Source organism: Ursus maritimus, unplaced genomic scaffold (genome assembly GCF_017311325.1).
Source record: "Ursus maritimus isolate PB19 unplaced genomic scaffold, ASM1731132v1 scaffold_10, whole genome shotgun sequence".
NCBI classification, from domain to species: domain Eukaryota; kingdom Metazoa; phylum Chordata; class Mammalia; order Carnivora; family Ursidae; genus Ursus; species Ursus maritimus.
Genome location: NW_024423344.1, coordinates 68,619,426 through 68,635,452, shown reverse-complemented (window position 1 = coordinate 68,635,452; position 16,027 = coordinate 68,619,426). Strand labels below are relative to the sequence as shown.

The window sequence follows — 16,027 nt, the reverse complement described above, 5'->3', positions numbered from 1 at the left end:
TAAAGAGAGAAAAAACACACGTAAGAAATTGTTACTTTCACTTTGGAAAACAAGCTTTTCCACAAGATTGGACATGATCCCAAAAAACATGACTCCCTAGAGTAGTATTAAATATCATACATATGTTCATCTATAACCAGGTTGTGACTAAACTTATCTGGTCGTATCTGGCCCTATAATTATTCTGTTAAACCATCAACTGATTAGGTTCAGCAAATCATAAGTGGACTAAGGGGATATTTATAAATTCTCTTGCAAAAGATAATCTTCAAGTGATATTTCTGAATGCTAAAAAACTTTAGATAGAATTGCTTGACCACTTACTCAATAATTTATAATCTAAATTCAGGGAAATTCTAAATGTCATGAGTTGTTTATCAAAGGAAAGTCTGATATAATTTTTACACCATCTTTTTTGGGCATTAAATGATATTTTCAGTAACTTAGAATAGAAACTAATTATGCTTATATCCAAAGATTCCTAGACCAAGCAGGTTATGCTATTTGAATACAATCTTAAGTTAGAATAACCACATTTTGAAGGGCTGAGCCCTCATAAGAGAGTAGTTCCATTCTGAGTGGAGCTAGAGACCTCAATTCTAAGCCCAGCTTTGCCACTAACAATAATCTATCTGACTTGAAGCAAATCAATCTCTGTAGGTCTTTACTCCCACATATAAACTGATTCTAAAGGGAAACTATTTAATAAGGTTCTCTTACTATTCTAAAATTGTACAGGCTAATCCTTTTAAAGAAACACACAATTGTAAGTAATTTGGTTACATTTTAGTACACAATTATTTCTGGGTTAGTGAATTGTTGTAAGTTAAACAGAACTATAGAAAAAGTTTTAGTTACATTTCTAAAAAAAAAAGTTATAGCTATATATAATCCTAAAAGTCCTCTTATGTAACTGAAAGCAATATTTTAACCCAACAGGGAGTCACAATCTCAGCACTGGAAAAGGCTTTCAAAGTCTTGTTTTAACCTTTATGTCACACATGGCTTATTCCACCAAACTGAGACAAGCCTGTGCCTTAAAAATTGGTAAACTCCTAATTTGATAGAATTCTGAATCATGCAGAGCCTTGAGCAGATGGACCCTTAAAATATCCTAATCTTACCTCAAGCCTGAGACTGCAAAATCATCTGCCATTCTATACCCAAATGATCATGGTAAATCCCTGTTGAACGGTTAAGAATACACAAAGAAAAAAGTATTTATACTTCTTTGAACTGCATTTTAAAATGTACATTTTTATAAGTATTAGAGGACATCTGATTTAAAAAAAACAGCACAAAGAAGTTACACATTCAGCAACTATTATAGCAAATATAAAAATTATAACATTATAGGGATTAAGAACTCCATCCTAATTTTTATCTGAGTGGCAGAATATATTTAAGAGCCAGTCTGGAACCAAAGTGCCCAGGTTGGAATCCCAATACTACCATGTGTTCTTGTGTGGGCAAGCCACCCTTTCTTTTTTTCTCCTTCCTTACAAATTTTTATTTAAATTGTTAGTTAACATATTCTGTCATCTTGGTTTCAGGAGTAGAATTTAGTGATTCGTCACTCATATCTAACACCCAGTGCTCATCACAAAACGGCAAGTCACCCCTCTTGACCCTCATTTCCTTGTATGTAAAATGAGAGTAATAATAGCACCTGCCGAAAGAGGCTGAGAGAATGTGAATTAACACCCTTAAAGTGTCTAGCACACAATATACACTGGAGAGGTGTTAGCAATAGCTATTATTATTCACTCCTTTGGGCCACACACGACACTGTTTGTGACAAATCTAGGAGTGTGAACCTATCTAACAGGGAAAAGTCTGTATCAAAATGAGTATCCGCACCTAACACATCTTCTCTGTGCAGGGCTTGTAATGGTCAATTTTATGTGCAACCTGACTGGGCCACAGGGTGCCCAGAAGAAATGCTACTTCTGTGTGTGTCTGTGAGGGTGTTTCCAGAGGAGACTGACATGTGCATCAGTGGACTCAGCCCGGTACACTGCCCTCCCCAAAGTGGGTGAGCATTTTCCCATCCACTGAGGGCTCGAGAGATAAAAACTAAAGGAAGGGAGTGTTTTTTCTGCTTTCATCATTAAGCTGGGACATGGGTCTTCTCCCTCCTGGGACTTACTGACACCACTGGCTCCCAAGTCCTCAGACCTTTGGACCTGGACTAGAATTACACCACCAGCTTTCCTGTGTCTCTGGCTTACAAGGGGCAGATCATGGGACTTGGCCTCAATTGTGAGTCAGCAGATCTCTACGTATCTCCTACTGGTTCTATTTCTCTAAAGAACCCTGACTAATACAGCACTGTTAATACCAATTAGTGCACAAGCTAAATAAAGCTGATCATATCAATTAACATTCCATACATATGATATTCTTCTAAATAAACATATGTATATGGTTCAGGGTTTAAAAGGTACCAAAGGTGATAATACTATACAGACACCCAGGTCTTTGCTCCAAAGGCAACTGCTATTACCAGTTTCCTGTATATTCTTTCAGATAAGCTATGCATATAAAAGAATATACAAATAAATTTATACCAATTTTCAAACTCCCTGTGCATCAAAAATTACAGGGAAACATCAAGTGCATTTGACAACTTCAATGTACAATACGGTGCAATCACGACAAAATGTGCTAAGTGGTATAATACAACTACACCCAAGAGGCTGTGGTCAGTGCAGAGAAGGAAGAGTGAATGGCATGTGCAAAAGCAGGGACACTGAAAGCAGAGGGTAGCACTGAAAAATTAGTCTTTTTTTTTTTTTTAAAAAGCAAACTCCCCTGACACAGAGCCCAACGCAGGGCTCAATGCCAAGACCCATGAGATCATAACCAGAACCGATATCAAGAGTCAGATGCTTAACAGACTGAGCCACCCAGGTGCCCCAATGAGTAGTTTTTAACATAGCTGAAGCACAAATATGTGCAGGGGAGTTTTAGCAAACCAAGCTAGGGTAAAAAAAGGCCAGCTTTGAAAGGACTTATATGCCAGTTAAGGAGCTGGACTTTATCCTGTATGTGGAGAGCCACATATAAGGCACTCTAAAGATATTCTAAGGGAGACAAACAAAACAACCTTTAAATCAGGAACTTGAATCCTGAAGACAGAAGGGCTCTCAGGTACCATGAGAGATAAAGAAGGACTTTTGCAACAGTGGTTATATAGCTGTGCTAATGATGTCACCCAGAGTAAGAAAGACAATGGATATTTCCTGAGGATTTTTTTTTTAAAGTTATCTCCTTTTATTCCATTCTCTATCCCTCCTTCCTACTTTCGCTTCCACATACTTACATCTTCATAGCTGGGGTCTAAAACCACCAAGGACCCTTCACTCCTTTCAGAGCCTGAGAGAAGCGCTGAGCTGGCCCATTCCCCTGGGTACTTGAAGGAATAACCACAGAACTCCACAGAGTAGTCACCTACCAACATTACTGAGAAGGGGTCCATCACAGTGCAAAAATCTACTGCCTCAGGAGAAGCCCAGGCTTGAGTTCACAGCCCACTTACACTTACTACCCGTTGGATTTTGAGCCTGTTTCCAAATGTACAAAACTGAGTTGTTAAGACTAATATTAAGCAGGGGCACCTGTGTGGCTCAGTCGGTTAAGTGCCTGACTCTTGATCTCACCTCAGGTCTTGATCTCAGGGTTATGAGTTCAAACCCCATGGTAGGCTCCACGCCCCCACCCCCCAAAAAAGACTAATATTAAGCATTAAGCAGCTGACCTTTAGGACACACGCTTTCTATATGCCAGGTACCAGAACAAATCCCTTCTGTGCACTCTCTCATTTCATCCTCACATTAGCCTTAGGAGGTCGGTTGAGAACATTCCCAATTTACGAATGAGAAAACCAAGGCCTGATGAGGCCAAATCACTTCCTTAAGTCACTTACAAAGTGCATAGGGGTAAAGCCAGAGCTTGCACCCAGATATTCATGTCAAAACACACCAAGGTGACATGATCGGAATATAATGGTACCGGCTTTAAACACTGTATTATTATAAATTATAAATAAATTAATAAGATCACATTTGTCATGCCAGGCACGCCACAGTACTATACTGGCTCACACTAACTTAAGGCCTACTAAAACCTCCTGGTCTTTTTCTAAGCAGATTACTATTAAATCTTCACTGTTCTTATGAATACACCTGAGACGAGGTGACACGTTAAAACTCAAGTTGAAAAAATAGTATTTTTAGTAATGATTAAATTTCACCTGATTTTCACTTGATAGGACTCACTGATAAAATGTAGAGTAAAAAAGGAGTCAAAGGCAAGTTCAGATGAGAATCGATTTATTTAACAAAGATCCGATCTACCTGCACTTAAGACAGGAACAATAAAGTAGAATAAGGAGTACAGTATTTAATGAACGGCTAGAAGCAAGAATTCCTAGGAGTAGAAAAGCCCAATTAAATGCTGCCCTCAAATGAAGGGCAAGCCTTCAATTCGGTCTGAAAGTCCAACACCAGTAACCACCAGTAGGAGCCAAAAAGTATCAGAGACTTTTTCATAACTGAGCACACTACACAGTTTCTCCACAATTACCTCAGGAAAAGGTACAGCAAAGAAGATGGCAAGTGAAAGGTACAGCAAAGAAAGACAAAAGAAATATAGAAAAAAAATTAAACTTCCTTACAACTTATGGCCCACTGACAAGGGCTTGGGACAGGCAGAGTGACCTTCTACCAGGAACTCAACTGCCTCAATGTCAATACTTTGCTAGAGGCAAAAGGCAACCTTAGCTTGGCATTAGCCCCACCTTCAGTACCCTGTAAGTCTTCTTTAGTTTATAAAAATCCCTCTGGAACTTTCCTTTATCTCTACCCCACCAAGATATATGTTAGCAATCATCCTCCAAACATTCGGCCCACTGATATCCACCTGAAGAGGTCTCATGACTAAGGTTTCACTAGACAATAGTAAATGACCCTCAAGGGCCTGGAAACCTTGCTTCCAAATTCCTTACTCACTTCTGTTATCCCTAACCCTCTCCCAACTTGAAAGTATATAATCAGTCCCTCCTCACAACCCCACTGCAGCTCTTTATGCCCACCGGTCCTGTCCCCATGCTTTAATAAAACCACCTTTTTTGCACGTCTCAAGAATTCTTTCTTGACCATTCGCTCCTGGACCCCAACAACTCACATCAGCAAAGGCCGCAGGCAGATCTGATTTCAGAAATTTACAACAAAATATGTACCTTAGTAGATTCCAAGGGGAGGGGAATAAGCTCTTTACATTTCCTAAACCAAGACAGTTACATACTTTTTTAGTAATTATCAATGGTCACCAATGTGAGAGGTCAATCAGCTATTAAGGTCACTACGAGGTTCTGGCAAAAACAAGTCTCAAACCAAACTCCGCCACACATACAGACATTTATGCACAGACATAAAAAGGATCTTAAGTGGGGCACCTGGGTGGCTCAGCTGGCTAAGCATCGGCCTTCAGCTTGGGTTTTGATCCCAGAGTCCCAGGATCCAGCCCCACACTGGGCTCTCTGCTCAGCGGGCAGTCTACTTCTCCCTCTGCCCCTCACCCCGCTCTTGTGCTCGCTCTCTCATATAAATAAATAAAGTCTTTAAAGAAAAAAAAAAATTAAAAAGCATCTTAAAATTTGCTCGATAAGCTCAGTGAAGTCTCAACTTCCTTCACTCTGTAATGTCCCAATGGACTGCATGAAAGGTTCACCTCAGGCAAATACATCAATATTCTGATTTGGCTAGTCATACTGTCAGACTCAAGCTATGGAGAACCCCCAAACAAGCAGCTGCATGCAGGACCTCATTTAGGGATTAAGCTTAGGTTCTATCTTAAAGGTCAAGAATGGAAGGCCAACCAAACTATTACATTCTGCTACTTCGGGGGCTAAGAATTAATATTAAGTAACAGCCAGAACACATATCTTGCATACCACTAATTTCATCAATGACAGCCCTTTTCTAACACCTATTATGCTAATGAGGAAGGCTACCAGAGTTAAGAGGGAGAAAGACAGGGGAATCCTTTGTAGTATTCTATACCGCCCCCACTCTGGAATGTAACCTCTTAGAGTGTTTTTAGTTAAGACAGCTCACTACCTCTAGACTGGAACTCAACACATGTGTGCAGAAATATACAGATATACATGCACCCCAAGGCATACTGTCTATGCTGAAGTTTTCATATTAAACCATGGATTTGAAGACAGCTGGGCGGCTCAGTCGGTCAAGCGTCCAACTCTTGGTTTCGGCTCAGGTCATGATCTCATGGGTCATGGGACAGATCCCCATGTCAGGCTCCATGCTCAGCAGGGAGTCGGCTTGAGATTCTCTCCCTCTACCCTTCCCCCTACTCACTCAGTCTAATAAATAAATCTTTAAAAAATTAAAAATTAAAAAACATGGATTTCATAACAGGGAGTTTATCATAGCTAATTCATCTGGACAAGCGCTAATAAAGTAACCACTAGCCACATAAGGTTACTGAGCTCTTTTCAATGTGGCTAATCAAATCAAGATACCAGAAGTATAAATTACACACTAGATTTAGAAGGTTTGGTACAAAACAAAAAGAAGAATGTGAAGTGTCTCACTGATACTTTTTAAAATTAATTTCTTTTTTTTAATGTGGCTATTAGAAAATTTTAAATGACAGGCCCTGCAATTGTGTCCACATTATATTGCTTTGAACTATGATGGCATAGACCCTTTCTCCAAGCCTCCAGAATTTTTTTTTTTTTTTTTAAGATTTTATTTATTTGTCAGAGAGAGAGCGAGCACAAGCAGAGGGAACAGCAGGCAGGAGGAGAAGCAGGTTCCCCGCTGAGCAAGGAGCCCTATGCAGGACTCGATCCCAGGATCCTGGGATCACGACCTGAGCTGAAGGCAGACGCTTAACCAAACTGAGCCACCCAAGCATCCCTCCAAGCCTCCAGATTCTTTTGAGTAGTTTTATACTTCAAGAGATGATTTAGAAGATACCTCAGTTACTTCATTCTCAAATACTCATTCACCAGTTTTATCTTCCTGACATTCAACTTGAACCATCTCTTAAGCAAAACCCCCTCCTGCCCTCTTTGAGGACTTCACTGCCACAAATTATGTTTTATCTCTACAATCACCACTTCTAGGTCCACCCATTCTCATATTACAAGCCTCAACCATTATCTTGTATCAGGATTTTCATTGGAATTCCCTTGTCCCAAAATTTACAATATATAAAATTGCCTTCAAAAATCAATCCTATAAATATTAAGTAAATGAAAAAAAATAGTTTATCTAAAATCTCTCAAATGCCCAGAATTTAAGCATATTATGTTATTCTGCTGAAAACAAGGAAAACACTATAAATTTATTCAATTTTTGGTATAGATACCAAAATTTAAGACTCGGGTTGTGGCCCACAATGAAAAAAGGAAGATTGAGCACCTATAAAACCTATGATGTTAGAGCAGCAATTATACATTAATAAAATTTAATCTGTCCAATGAACACAGCATGGAGACAAGAAAGTAAAACCATTATAACTTTGTTATTCAAAGTATTTAAATACTTACTTTTTCATTAGAATCATATCCTGCTGAACAGAGACTACGGGACACCATTAAGTGTTGTCTTGAGTAGAGTGCAACATGCTACAAAAAAATAAAAAACAAAAGTGAAATAAATTATAGACACTTGAATGGGCTTTAAAAAATATTTTTTTCAGGGTAATTCTTCCAGTATGCTTCTACCTAAAATATTGTATCAATCAATATATGTAGTTCTCAGCCATATGCCATAACTGTGGAAGATAAATCATAACTACAGACATATCCCTTTGGCACACAAGAGAAACCAAAAGGCATCAGAAGGATCTCTAAAAAACTAAAATAAGAGTCAATGGGTCAATCTTAATTCTGGAGAACTGATGGTTACCAGAGAGGAGGGGGATTAAGGGGTGCACTTGTGATGAGCACTGGGTGATGCATGGAAGTGTTGAATCACTATACTGTACACCTGAAACGAATATAACACTGTGTTAACTGGAATGAAAACAAAAACTTAAAAAAAACAAAGGTCAATGGGTCAAATAAAATTTCAAGAAAGGTCTGATTATGTAGACTGACATGGCAGAATCAGAAGGTCACATACCACACAGAACTTTATACAACATAAAACAAGAGTCTTAGTCTTTAAGGAGCTTCCATTTTAACAGGGACTGGAAAATAATACAATTTTTTGTTTGCTGATGTCTTGAACATGATTTCTTATTTTAGTTTTTCCTAGTACAGTGAAAAAGTACAAGTACAGTGAAAAGGCAATAGAAATAATCAAGTTCACCTCTAATTCATTATTATAAATGTTTGTGGAAAAATATATCTTCTTTAAAACATGAAGAATCATTAATAAAATTTATAGTCAAAGGTTTAAAAAAAATAATTTACCCAGTAGTCACTGATAAAGCTAGACTAAAAAAAGAAGAAGAAGAAAATAAGAGAAAAGAAAAGTCGTGGGAGTGAAAGGCAACCAGTACTACCTCTTAGAACTTTCTAAGAGGACAACTCAGTTAAAAAGCAAATGTTTTTATGGCACCGTTTTTCAAAAAACTCAAAGATTCATATAATTTGTAAAGCATCAAGCCCCAAATTACCAAAAGTAATCTTAATACAAAAGTGAAGATAAGAGGGGCACCTGTGTGGCTCAGTCGGCTAAGCAGCTGCCTTTGGCTCCCGTCATGACCCCAGGGTCCTGGGACTGAGCCTCCCTGCTCAGCGGGGAGTCTGCCATTCCCTCTCCCTCTGCACCCCCCTCCCTTGTGTTCTCTCACGGCTCTCTCATGGCTAGCTCCAGTACTCCAGTACTCCATCCCTTTTAAAGACCAAAACTCACTCTTGCACACCTTCAGACATCCCTGTAAGTACAAGAGTATTAGGCCCAATTTTAAAAATGAGTAAATGGAGTCTAGATAATTTTAATTTGTCAAAAGTCCTCGGGCTAGGTTATAATGGTTGCAAGATTTAAGCACAGATCTATTCAAAGCATTCTGGAGTTTATTTTGAGAAACTAAAATGATGGCACCTCCCACATTATTACCAATGTCTCTGCCAAGATAGGATTTGAGGAGAAAAAAAATTTACCAGGAGGGTCTCACCACTCTCTATGTGCCCAAATAAAAATCCAGTCTTCACTGCCTTTAGCAAAACAGCTATAATTTAGCAACTTTACTCCTACATCAGACTTAATAGGATAAAGGTAGTACTTCCTCCCTGGAAAAATCAGGTCTTGTATTTACAGCCTCAGCCAAAGCAGAAAACAAACTCTAAGAATAAAGAAAAGCAAAAGCTCCCCGGCAATTTCTCAGATTTATTCTGCTGCAAGGCAGCACTGGGATATTTACACAAAGTAAACAGCATACCAGCTTCCTATCCATTTTATAAAATATAACAACAAAATAGTTTACATTTTTACAAATTCTCCCTAACACTGTAAGGCACATAATGGTCAGCTGCATGAACAGATCAACATAATGCTTTTACAAAAGACAAAAATCAAAACTGTGTCTTTCATCACTAACAAATAAAAAATTTTTTTAAATCCCCTATAGCCTTTAAGATTTTAATTTCACAGAGAGAGAGAGAACACAAGCAGGGGGAGCAGCAGGTAGAGGGAGAAGCAGTCTCCCTGCTGAGCAAGGAGCTCAATGTGGGACTAGATCCCAGGACCCTGGGATCATGACCTGAGCCGAAGGCAGACGTCCCCTATAACTGATCCCTGATGGCAAAAACCAAATGTGCGTCTTCCAGAGACAAAACACAACCTGGGATGGACATTTTAGGTATTCTAATTAGCTTCGGAGAGTGAGAACAACATTGATGTTTATGTCTGGGGAAGGGAACACTTAAAAAAGCAGGCTAACACCCAGCAAAGAACTACAGGAAAAGAAATCAAGAAATCTGAATTCTACCCCTAACTCTAGGACTTGAGCAAACCACTCTGACCCCTCTGCTCTCTGCTAAGAAATGAAAGCCTGAATGACTTATCTATAAGGTCTCTTACTAACCTAAACCACTATTATCCAAAAAACAAGAGCACAGCACAGGGATATCTAACACGTACCAACTTCTGACGTTCATGGGAGTATATGCAATCAATCCAAAGTCAACCAAAGGCCAAGAACGTGGTGACCCAGATCTTACTGCTGACCTACTCTGAAAGGAACAAACATGCAGAGCTGCTTGGTGGAAATAGAGCTAACTTCACAGGTTTAACAAATATGAATTATGCATTAAGTTTCTAGGCTACCTCTGGTAATAAAAACCTCGGGACTCTATTTCATTAGATGAGCCCATGAAGAATAAGATAAATTTACCCCAAAAGGAAAGAGTTTCTCTTCTAGAACCATTCAGAAATCTCAAGTGGCCAAGCTCTGAGCAATATTTGGGTCAGGTGACTCAATTATACTATAGTTACTTTCAGGAAACTATCAGTAACCTAAAACTAGAATTAAATATGTTTATGCCACAGTTCCTAAAACTAAATCCACTCTATTACAGGTTACACCTGGCCAAAATGTAGGCGCTGTAGCACTGTACCTAAGTGATCGAGCTGGTTTTATGGAATCTTCTTATTACTATTTAAAATACTTGATTCTGAAGACCTGAGACTATATTTTATATTTAAATATAAAGTAATATATATATACACACATATATATTTAATTTAAATAAATTTAATTATAAAAATTAATTATAAATTTAATTTATAATTATTTTCGGTCTTGCTGGTCTGGGTGTGCCAGACCATTTATAATTAATTGAATAAATTAAATTACATTTAAATAAATTAAATGAATACATATATAAAATATATATAGCTTGTACCCATGTGAATTTGTGATAATGTGGCCCGAAATTTTAAAAGACATGGATTCCCTCATTAGCCAAATAACTAACTAAATGGTCCAAGCAGAACTATAACGAAAAAACAAGTGTTGGGGCCATTTCCACAGCGAGTCTGAACTGGTTTGTATTTGGCCCCTTAAAGACTTTCTCTGTTCCTGTTTACTCCTGGCAGACCTTCACGGAAGCCCCAGGTTACAAAGAATACAGGTCAAAAATCAGACAATTTTGTAGAAATATAAGATAAAACTTTTCTATTTATTTTTGTAATTTCTACACCCAGTGTGGGGTTGGAACACACAAGACCAAGATCAGAAGTTGCATGCTCCAGCAACTGAGCCAGCCAGGCACCCCTAATTTTTTTTTTTTTAATACAGAGGACAGTTAGTAGAAATCTGCTAATTTGCACCTCTACACATAATTTTATGATTTTTGTTAAGCATATAACAAACTGGTTACAAGCCCAGCACCAAAAAATATATATATATATTTTAAGCAGACTCCGTGCTGGGGGCTTGAACTCACAACCATGAGATCAAGACCTGAGCTGAGATGAAGAGCTGGACACTCAACCGACTGAGCCACTCAGGCGCCGCCCCCTCCAAATTTTTTTAAGATACTTCCTAAAACCAGGAGTCCTACGGAAAGACCTATATCAACTCCAATTATGAAGAAAATTTAGCCTATCACACCCCAAGAGAGAAAGGTCAGTATGTACAAAATAACTTCCCAATAACCTCTGACCACTGGTTCTCTTCTACAAGATGAAGATTTCCTGTATTTTCCACACCTAGAAAAGAAACGACTAACAGTGTGGCACATGGCAAGTAGAACCTTCAAAGTCACAAGACCTGAGTCAGCTCTTAGCTCCACTGCCTCATAGTTATGCACCACTGAGCAAATCATTTCTCTGGACCCCCGTTTCCGTTCAGTAAAATGTAAGGACACCTCCTGGCTTTTCTACAGTTGTTAAAATGATCACATAAACCTTTATAAACTGTAAAGCACCAACAAAATGTAAGAGATTACTCAATAACTAGATCCAATTATGCAGCTATCCCCTTCTTAAAGGTGTACCAGACCATCTGGGAGTTACCACTAGAGTAATAATCAAGAGCTCTGGTCCAGACTCAGATTTGCACGTTATAGTAAGCACACAATAACTGCCACCCCCCCCCCAAAAAAAGGGAGAAATGCTACAGCTTTTCAACAAACTGGATACAAGCCTACCCCCCATTGCAAACGGGGAAACAAATATGCTTTTCTAACATAGCACCTACTTTCACATTCTGGACATGGCCTCAGGTGGCAACCCAAACTAGTAAATCTAGTAGCGGTTATCTTAAGTAAAAAAAAATTAAAAAAAAAAAAAGGACAATGTAAACACTAATTTGAAAACGAACGCTAGTGCAAAAACCAAAACTACTGTTATTCCTAACACAGCCACAGCGGCATTCAAATGGATACTACAACAACCTGTTAACAAGCTAATTCATTATCAGGATGCATTCTGCTTCAAACCAGCAGCTATCCTCAAAACTGGGGATTAATGGAGCCATAAGGTGATCTTACCAACGTAAACTTCAACATTAGCTAGTGATTCAGCTTCAAAATCTCCAAGAAAAGCTCCCCTCCATGTTTCAGGACACGGAGCTGGGAAGCATCAGCAGCGTATTTATTGCATCATTTTAACAGCCCCAGAGCGACCTTCTGAGGGAACGCCCTCTAAAAACACTGAAGTCAGGCTTTTTCACTTAAGCATGGCTCCTTCTTCAAAACAGACATTGTTTAGTCTTTGGGGCCTCACTAGCCAGCCCAATCTTCCACGGTTGGACACAACCTTCTGTCAAAAGCGAGGCTGAATACCTGGTATTTTGAGAGATGATCAAATCTCAAGATTTCGCTGGCTCTGCCTCCACAAAGTTAGATCACCAGGAAACCAGATACATCAACTTGAAAATTTCATCATCCCACCCGGCTCCCCTACCAGGCCATTCTTCCCACCCCCACCTGTAGCAGGTGTTGCTGGGGCCCATCCAGAGCCTCCGCAGCAGCAGCAGCGCGGCATCCCCAGCTGCTGTGTGGACTACTCGCAGTTCACACCTGCTCCCTAGCCTGGCCAACGTGCCTTAACCACACAGGAGTCCTCCATCAAGCCAGGGAGCGACCCCTCCTCAGCCCACAGCCAATGACTGACTAGCAAGGGGGTTCAAAAGGCCATCCCCACTCACCTCAAGGTGGGATCAATTTAGTAGTGCAATCTGGTTTGTAAGAACTGACTGTCCAATATGGCAGCCACTAGCCATACACAGCTACTGAGCACTTGAAATGCACCGATCCAGATTCTAATGTGCTCCGAGTATAAAATACACACCAGATCTGGAGGCTTAACACCAAACAATGCAAAGACTTCATTAATTTTTTTTGGATTTATACACTGAAATATTTTGAATGTACTGAGTTAAATAAAATACACTAATATTAATTTCATCTTGTTTTACTTTTTTTTAAAGATGTTCTTATTTATTTGAGAGAAAGATGGCACAGGGGGGAGGGACAGAGAGAGAGGGAAAAAGAATCTCAAGCATACTCTGCACTGAGTGTGGAGCCCTACACGAGGCTCAATCTCACAACCCTGAGATCACGACCTACGCGTTGGATGCTTAAGCGACTGCGTCACCCAGGCACCCTTGTTTTACTTTTTTAATGTGAGTACTAGAAACCTTTAAATTACATTTGCAGCTCACATTACATTTCTACCGGACAGGGCTAATCTAGAGCCGGGCTTCTCGGACTTTCCCTGTGCAACAGTATCACCTGGAGGGCTTGTGAAAACATTGCTGGGCTCCATCTCCAGCTTCTAACTGACCAGTGTGGGGTGCAGCTGCAAAATCTATATTTCTAACAAGTTCCCAGGTAATGCTACTTCTGCTGCAAACTGAGTCCCCACTTTGATAACCACTGCTCCAGAGCTCCGCTGTGGGATGAGACTAAAGCTAGTCTCCACCTGGGGCCCCTTCCTTGCTTAGCTTCCCCCCCCCCCGCTTTCTTCATGCTTTTGTTGACCACCCCCTGCACAAAATCCCTTTTCAGGCTCTGCTTCTAGAAAACCGAACCATCCCACCTCCAACAGAACTATTTTTCCACAACTATAGCTTTCACAGAGTGCCAGATCAGTGGCAACCAACCAGATGGGAAAGACTGCTGCATTTTTTGTAAAACAAGTATCAAAGTTATTTACTGGATTGCTAGTTGCCCTTTTACAATGTATTCTATGTAGTCAATGCTAGGACAAGGTTTATTCATCCTGATGAAGGAATGTTCCTTACTACTTTAAGACATGAACAGCTTTATAGCCTACTGCTTCCCTCTTTTCTGTGGCTACTACGGAGTTCAAACTACTTTTTGTGACCAAGCCATATAAATTTACCCTTTATCCTTTTATTAAGTTTGTTAATATGGTATAATAAAAAGACTGAAGTCAGATCTGAACTTGAATCCTGGATCTTCCCCTTAATTGTTGTCTGACCTTGGGCAACTTACTTAACCCCAGCTGTGAAAACGAGAATCATTTGAAGATAGTTTGGTAATTAAATGTGAATACAGCCTTCCTCCTCCTTTGCCATTTGCAGCGACCCCAGAATCATCCATCAACCCCAGAAAATGGTTTTGAACTACTTCTCCTTGCCCACAACCATCATTGCCCCACAAACAACAAATACGATCAGCCACCCCTCTGTTTTGTAAATTCAATCAGATCATTTGAATAGAACTACTGTCTCCATTTTCTCTCCCAAGCTGCAGCCTTCCCTACTCTAAGACACTATCACACCCAGGGCCTTAGGTAGACCTAAGAGTCACTCTTTTTTCTTTTTCTTTTTCTTTTTTTGTAAATTGAGCTATAATTCATTCTTTTAAAGTATACAACTGTGTGGTTTTTAGTATATTCACAAGATTGTGAATCACCACTATCTGATTCCAGAACATTTTTCATCACCCCCAAAAGAAACCCCATAGCTATTAGCAGCCTCTACCATCCCCACCTCCCCCCAGCCCGTGGCACCCACTAGTCAGCCTTCTGTCTCTATGCATCTGCCTATTCTGGACATTTCATATAAATGGAATCATACAATATATGGGGGCCTTTTGTGCCTTCCTTTCAAGGGTCCTTGATTCCACTCTTTCCCTACATCTTCCTTCTAACCCAAGAGCAAGTATCACTGGCTCTAGTCCCACAATAGATCCCAAGTCTCAGCAGTTCTCGCAAACTCCAGCGCTACCACCCTACCACCGTATCTAGCTTGAACTTCTACAGTGGCCTCCTGACTGGCCTCCTGGCTGCCACTCTGCCCACCCCAGCCCCCACTAGGGCATTCTCCACACAGCAGTCGCAGTCTTTCCAAAACATGAATCCAATTTGCTTAAAATCCTCCAACGGACTCCCACAGTTAGACTGAATTTCACATACATGCCCCTACACGATTACCCTGTCTAGCTCATCTCCTCGAATTCCTCACTCACTCACTGCAACCACACTGGCCACATCCATCCCTTGCCTATACCAAATGCAATCACACCTCAGAGCTTTTGCTTTGGCCTTCCTATGGACTGCTAGTCCCCAAGGTTGTCACATGGCAGGCTACGTCAGTTTTCCCTTCAAATGCCACATGCTCAGAAATGTCTCCTCTATTTTCCTTAGGTAAACAGCCCCCAACACCACCACCACTCTTTATCCCATTATCCTATTTTTTTCCTTTCACACCCCTTACTGCTCTACTTGGATATAACCACAATGAGGGCAGAAACGTTCACTGTTATACCACAGCACCAGGCAGCACCTGGCACATAGCAGGTGTACTGGGTTGAATGGTGCCCCCCAAAATGATGTGTCCATGTCCTAGAAGTTGTGACCTCTTTTGGGAAAAGGGTCTTTGCTGATATATTTAAGGGTTTCAAGATGAGATCATCCGGGATCCTGTCATGGCCCTAAACCCAAAGACAAGTGTCCTTAGAAAAGAAAGAAGGGGCACCTGGGGGGCTCAGTTGGTTAGGCATCTGCCTTTGGCTTGGGTCATGATCCCAGGGTCCTGGGATGGAGCCCCATGTCAGGCTCCCTGCTCAGAG

At 40.2% G+C, this 16,027-nt stretch overlaps 1 protein-coding gene across 4 annotated transcripts in view; it reads right to left on the bottom strand.

The window, feature by feature from the left end:
* Window positions 1–16,027, bottom strand: part of PCCA (propionyl-CoA carboxylase subunit alpha) — a 389,990-nt gene that overhangs the window by 371,008 nt on the left and 2,955 nt on the right. For 3 of the 4 annotated variants that reach the window (XM_040624198.1, XM_040624204.1, XM_040624209.1), the window contains exon 2: window positions 7,580–7,657. In XM_040624198.1, coding sequence (XP_040480132.1) covers window positions 7,580–7,657 — 78 coding nt within the window. Of the gene's footprint in view, window positions 1–1,124; window positions 1,144–7,579; window positions 7,658–16,027 lie in introns of those variants that run through there. The other variant, XM_008684993.2, reaches the window with a different exon arrangement.